We start from the raw sequence: 7,197 nt of genomic DNA, 5'->3' as shown, positions 1-7,197 counted from the left end.
TCTCTCTTTCTTTCTTCATGGCTGTGGATTGTTGTGATCTTAACTGATATGGGGAGGGAGTGTGTGAATAGTCCAGTATGGTGAAGCTGACATCTCCCAGGTCCTGGGAGTGGCTTCTGATATTCATTAACAGCCACCAGTAAATGGTAAGTGTGACAGAGAGGTTAGGAAAAGATAAGCTTTGGGGTACCTGGGTAACTCAGTGGTTGAGCATCTGCCTTTAGCTCAGGCTGTGATCCCAGGATCCTAGGATTGAATCCTGCATCAGGCTCACCACATGGAGCCTGCTTCTCCCTCTGCCTATGTCTCTGACTCTCTCTCTGTGTCTCTAATGAATAAATAAATAAATAAAATATATATATATTTTTTAAAGGAAGAGATAAGCTTTGGGGTCATTCAGATGTAGGTTCCCCATTCCAGAACTGTGGTCCCTTGGGCAAGTGATGTGTCCTCTGTGAGATTCAGTTGTCACATCTAAAAAATGGGGATCGGGCAGCCCCGGTGGCGCAGCGATTTAGCGCCGCCTGCAGCCTGGGGTGTGATCCTGGAGACCCAGAATCGAGTCCCACTTCGGGCTTCCTGCGTGGAGCCTGCTTCTCCCTCTGCCTGTGTCTCTGCCTCTCTTTTCACTCTCTCTGAATGAATAAATAAATAAATCTTTAAAAAAATAAAAAAATAAAAAATGGGGATCAAGCAGATGCCTTATAATGTTGGAGTAAAGATTTAATATAAAATGCATAAGCATGTATTAAATGCTGGGTCTATAGGATATATCCAATAAAGTGTAGCTATTCTCATCAGGAACTCAAAATCCAGTGCCAGAGACAGTTGCATCTCCAGCAGGACACATTATAATGAGGGTCATGATAAAGTTAGGAGCAAGGAGTTTTAAACTCACTCAGAAGTCATTGTTTTGGTCTATGTATACAATGGAATATTACTCAGCCATTAGAAGTGACAAACACCCACCATTTGCTTCAACATGGATGGAACTGGAGGGTATTATGCTGAGTGAAGTAAGTCAATCAGAGAAGGACAAACATTATATGGTTTCATTCATACGAGGAATATAAAAAATAGTGAAAGGGATTATAGGGGGAAGGAGAGAAAATGAGTGGGAAATATCAGTGAGGATGATAGAACATGAGAGACACCTAACTCTGGGAAACGAACGGGGGGTAGTAGAAAGGGAAGTGGGCCGAGGGATGGGGTGACTGGGTGATGGGCTCTTGAGGGGGGCACTTGATGGGATGAGCACTGGGTGTTACACTATATGTTGGCAAATCGAACTCCAATTAAAAAATATACAAAAAAATAAAAAAAGAAGTCATTGTTTTGGAAGCACGCAGGAATGAGTGATTAAATCTGCTTTGGGAAGATAGTGTCCAGGATGACATTTAAGATGAATCTTAAAGATAAACAGGCACTTAATGGGTAGAAGGGGGAAGGAACCAAGATTGGGGCAGAGGGAACATGCCAAGGAATTACAACTTACCGTCTATAGATCATTGCTCTCGTCACGATTAAGTAGGGGCTGATAGAGGCCAAGGATGCTGCTAAACACCTTGCAGTGCATAGAATGTCCCCCTACCTCATGGCAAAGGATGATCTGGCTCTAAAAATCAAGAGTCTCATAGTTGAGAAGCCTTGCACTAGATGCTGGAGAGCCACTGGAGGCTTGTGAGCACAGCCCTCATGACCTGGTCTCACCATTCAGCCTCTCCTTGGAGGTTTTTATTTCCAAATCATTGACTTTGACCTACCCCTCCAAGATCTCAGGGTGGCAGGACTGACTAGGAGGTTGTTGAGGCCACAGTCCTGGGGACCTATGGGCAGGTGCAAAGGTGGAGGAAGGATACAAGGGACTCCAGGAAAAAGAAGCCAAGAAACTCTGGAAACTGGTGATATTTGGGGAATACAGCCTCCAGTCACCAATGTAGCTGTTCCCTCCTTCATTCTCACTATCCACCTGTCAGGGCTTGATTAGGGACCTATGCCCACCTAAGAGGGCACTGACTACTTTTCCCTTATTTTTTAAATTGTGGTAAAATACATACAACATAGAATTTACCATTTTAGCCTTTTTATAGCATACAATTCAGTGGCGTTAATTACATTAATGATGGGATCCCTGGGTAGCGCAGCAGTTTGGCGCCTGCCTTTGGCCCAGGGCACGATCCTGGAGTCCCGGGATCGAATCCCACATCGGGCTCCTGGTGCATGGAGCCTGCTTCTCCCTCTGCCTGTGTCTCTGCCTCTCTCTCTCTCTGTGACTATCATAAATAAATAAATTTAAAAAATTACATTAATGATGTTGTAAAACCACCACCTCTATCTAGTTCCAGAACATCATCCTCACAGGAAACCCTGTGTCCATTAGCAGTCATTTCCCATTGTCCATCCCCAGCCCCTGGCAATCACTATTGTGCTTTAAACACCTGCAAGAACGGATATTCCTAGTGGCATTATTCATAACAGTGAAAAAGTAGAAACAATCCAAACGACCGCTAAAAGGTGAGTAAATAGACAAAATATGGTTTATCCATATACTGGAATGTCTGTCAATCATAAAAAGCAACCAAGTTCTCAGAATGCTACTTGCTACAATGTGGATAAACCTCAAAAACATTATGCTGAATGAAAGAAGCCTGGCCCTAAAGGCCACATAGTGTATGATTTCATTTAGATGAGTGTCCAGAACAGGCAAATAGAGACAGAAAGCAGATTACTGGTTTACAGCCCTTTTAAACTTTATATTGCCTCATAAAAAGGTCATTTAAAAGTGGTTAAGTTATCCATAAAGAGACATTAAAGTCTCATTAAACTGAAGTGATTTACTGATTCCAGACTGTGTATTTCCTCACTTAGTATATTGATTTAATTATCATGGGTACCACTTGCTATGTGTCAGGTCACATTCCAAGAATAACTCATATATTTCTCATAACAACTCTTTGAAGTAGGCAGGAGGAAATGGAGGTACAGAGAGGTGAGGAAACTTGCTCAAGTTTACACAGTAGGCAGAACAAGAATTCAAACTCAGGTTGGCTGGCTCCCATGTCCCTTTATCTCATGGCCATGTTATATTGCCTTGGAACATACAGACATGTCTCACGGGATCTGGAAAACAACCAGAATGTTATTTCTACTTAGCATTTTGCCTCTGACTCCCTGCATGGGTAATGCCAAAGAAAGAATCTGATTTAAGTTAGAGGTGCATGCGGGTCCGAGAAATTGTAGCCATGGGGTAGGGATATCATGTGGTGTCTGAGGCTATGGGGAGAACGGAATTTATCAGAAGGGAGTAGGAGAACACAGTGACAATGGCTGGAAGCTCCCAACATTTTCATTTAGAGAGGTAACCCAGAAGGATAGTGAAAGGCATAGTCTTTGGAGATAGCCAGCCATGGGTCTAAGGCTTAGCTCTGCCATTTTGACAGCTTCACCTTGAGCAAGTTGCCCAATCTCTATGCACACCAACACTCTTGTTTTTTGCTTTTGTTTTTTAGATTTTATCTATTTATTCATGAGAGACAGGCAGAGACATAGGCAGAGACATAGGCAGAGGGAGAAGCAGGCTCCCTATGGGGAGCCTGATGGGGGACTAGATCCCAGGACCCTGAGATCATGACCTAAGCCAAAGGCAAACATTGAACCACTGAGCCACCCAGGTGCCCCTGCACATCAATACTCTTAATGAGTGTGTTCAAGATGCTCAAAATGCAGGTGATAAAAACAGCACCTCCCTTACTAGGTTAATGAGAGGGCTAAATCATAAGAGGCACAGAGTGGGAACTCAGTCAATATGTTAACCTTAAAAATAAAAAGCACCAATTATTTTACCAGCAAAAGATGTGTTTATTTGGGAATGAAAAAGAATCACAACCCAGTGCAAACAAGCTGCTGCAGAACCAAAGGTCGGTTGAGGGGAACAAAGGAGAGGTAGACTTTTTAAGGAAAAAAGATGAAGTCAGGAAGGGCGTTATAAAAAGTCCATTAGAGTAAACTGAGAGTTCAAAGTATAGTGGCCTTTCACTGGGACAGCTGTTAGGGATGGGGAGTAGTATCCACCCCCAAGGTCAAGTCCACCTCCCCCTGTCTGGTTGTTGGATTTGCATGGTACCTAGAGGGGCAGGTCATGAGGGCTATCCCTGCTGAAACCTCTTGGTGCATTTTAGTGAAGTTTCCCTTTACTAATTTTCATAAATGCCAGCTGTCATTGATCAGGGGCAGCCTCCTGCCCAGGTCCAGGTGTGGTGGAAGCCTTTCTCCATCCAGTAGCTGAGGTCTCTCTGTGACACTTTGCCCTAGGTACAGCCTCCATGCAGAGAGGCAATTTCTCAGTGGTGACTGAATTCCTCCTCGTGGGCTTCTCCACCTTCCCCCACCTTCAGCTGATGTTCTTCCTGCTGTTCCTGCTCATGTACCTGTTCACGCTGCTGGGGAACCTGCTCATCATGGCCACTGTCTGGAGCGAGCGCGGCCTGCACACGCCCATGTACCTCTTCCTGTGCGCCCTGTCCATCTCCGAGATCCTCTACACCTTGGCCATCACCCCGCGCCTGCTGGCAGACCTGCTCTCCTCCCACCACACCATCACCTCTGTGGCCTGTGCCAGCCAGATGTTCTTCTCCTTCACGTTCGGCTTCACCCACTCCTTCCTGCTCACGGTCATGGGCTACGACCGCTATGTGGCCATCTGCCACCCTCTGCGCTATAACGTGCTCATGAGCCCCCGAGGTTGTACCTGCCTGGTGGCCTGGTCCTGGGCTGGTGGCTTGGTCATGGGGCTGGTGGTGACCACAGCTGTTTTCCACCTCACTTTCTGTGGACCCAATGAGATCCACCATTTTGCTTGCCATGTGCCCCCTCTCTTGAAGCTGGCCTGTGGAACTGATGTACCAATAGTGGCCCTGGGCGTGGGGCTGGTGTGCATCACCGCCCTGCTGGGCTGCTTTCTCCTCATCCTCCTTTCCTACGCCTTCATCGTGGCTGCCATCTTGAGGATCCCCTCTGCTGAGGGCAGGCACAAAGCCTTCTCCACCTGTGCGTCCCACCTCACTGTGGTGGTCGTGCACTATGGCTTTGCCTCTGTCATCTACCTCAAGCCCAAGGCTCCCCAGTCTCTGGAAGGAGACACTCTGATGGGCATCACCTACACAGTCCTTACACCGTTCCTCAGTCCCATCATCTTCAGTCTCAGGAACAAGGAACTGAAGACCGCCATGAAGAAGACCTTCCTCAGCAAATTGTATCCAGAAAAAATATGATGATCTGGGAGGAATTACTTGGAAACAGCTAAATTGGGTTACCAGATGCTACCATTGGAAATGGCGCCCTGTAACCACATAATAACCTATATTTATCTGATGCTTTAAGGTTTACAAGGACCCTTGAAGGCAACATCCAAAGGTATACACAATGGTTAATTAGCATTAAGAGTGTATTCAGAGTGGAAAGATGTATGAGATGATGACACAGAGAAAATCAGATTTCATGATTCTTACCTGCTGCAGGACAATGTATCAGGCAGCATCAAACCTAGGATCTGTTCTGCCAGAAGCCAGAGTGGTCTAATTACTCCCACCACCATTAATCCATATTATGAAGAGAAATGGAAGAGGTCAGGTCCCCACCTTCTGCTAGGCAACAATGGGTACCTACAGCGTGGATTTCATAAGGCTACAAAAGACTCAGCCAGATTAAAGTGGAAGAGAGCAAAACACCCAAAATTTTGTGCAATAATAGTTAGAAACTATTATAATAAAGCAGACTCACAGAAAAAGTCAAGGAAACCTCTGCATTTCAAGTATGCATCTTGAGCAGCTGCACAGAAGGAGAGAAGTCTCTACAATCGGCACTAGGGAAATCCCACTGTGAGAAATTGTCTGCTTTGTTAGAGAGCGATGTGGCACACAAGCCAGTGGGGAACTCTTTGTTGAGCCACAGCGAGTATAGAGTCCAGGATAAAGGCGTTTCTCATTATCAGACTGGTGTACTGCTTCCCTTTTGGCATGAGGGGGCGGTTAAGGTTGACCATGCTACATAGTATTTGTAATTTGTTGAAAATATGTGTATTTAAGAGAATGACACATACTGTATAATATTACTTATATGCAAAACCTAAAAAAGCTGAACTTGTAAAAACAGATAGTAAAATGGTTGGTTACCACAGACTGAGGGATGGGGGAATTGGGGAAATGTTGTTTAGGGGTACAAATTTGCAATGAGCAGACAAATAAGTCCTGGAGATCTCAGGAATAGAGATCTTTCTCTGTGTCTCTCAGGAATAAATGAAAAAAATCTTTAAAAAATTTTAAAAAAAGGTTTCCTTGAGGTATCTGTCTGGCTCAATTGGTAGAACATGTGACTCTTGATTTCAGGGTTGTGAGTTCCAGCCCCATGTTGGGTATAGAGATTATTTATAAATAAAATTTTAAAAAAAGCTTTCCTTGACAAAGTTAGTTTCTGAATATGAATTTAAGGATTATTTTAAAATTGCAATTTATCATAATACTTAATGGACACTAGTTTATGGTGATACTGTTGTACACAACAAAAAATGTTATTGAAATGCACAAGCAATAAATTAGTCAAGTTAGCTAAAGCTAAAAAAAAAGAAAATATGTTTATTCATGTTTTAGTTGAATAATAAACTATTCATCATTTGTCCTAAAGTTGAATTGAGTTATTCTCTATAACTTGAACAATAAAAATATCCCATGAAATCATGAAGTGGGAGGTTGTAGGAAACAACTTCAGTCAAAAGTGGGAAATCCAGACCATCTTCCTTTGCAGAATGCACACTGCACTGCATATTTCTTGTTACCTGTCATGTACATCATCTCATTATAGTCTCACAATGAAGGATCAAGGCAGATAGATTCACATCCGCTCCATTTGACAGAGGGTCAAAATGGTTGCGTGACTCATCCAACATCATGCAGCTTAGTAGGACCAAGTTTCTGCTGTAGATCTTTTGTGAATCCTAGTCCTGGCCACCCAACACTTCACACACCATTTTCCTACAGTGGGTTTTATGGGTTAGAGGACTAGTCTATCCTCAAACCGAACACTCCAGGATCTGAGAGCCTTTTATCAGTTTTTAATTTTTTTTTTTTTTTAGAGAGAAATAGAGTGAAATGGGAGGAAGGGGCAGAGGGGGAGAGAGAATCATAGGTAGGCTCCATGCTCAGC

The 7,197-nt window shown here is 43.9% G+C and overlaps 1 protein-coding gene across 1 annotated transcript; it reads left to right on the top strand.

Annotated features, from left to right (window-relative positions):
• The first annotated feature begins 4,322 nt into the window (after positions 1-4,322).
• On the top strand, positions 4,323-5,270 carry LOC129522347 (olfactory receptor 10H1). Its single transcript, XM_055344543.1, has one exon. The coding sequence runs from the start codon at positions 4,323-4,325 to the stop codon at positions 5,268-5,270; it is 948 nt and encodes a 315-aa protein (XP_055200518.1).
• The last annotated feature ends 1,927 nt before the right edge of the window (positions 5,271-7,197 follow it).

Source organism: Nyctereutes procyonoides, unplaced genomic scaffold (assembly GCF_905146905.1).
Source record: "Nyctereutes procyonoides isolate TBG_1078 unplaced genomic scaffold, NYPRO_anot_genome, whole genome shotgun sequence".
Taxonomy (NCBI): Eukaryota; Metazoa; Chordata; class Mammalia; order Carnivora; family Canidae; genus Nyctereutes; species Nyctereutes procyonoides.
Note: the sequence above shows the minus strand (reverse complement) of the source record. Positions and strands in the feature narration are given on the sequence as shown.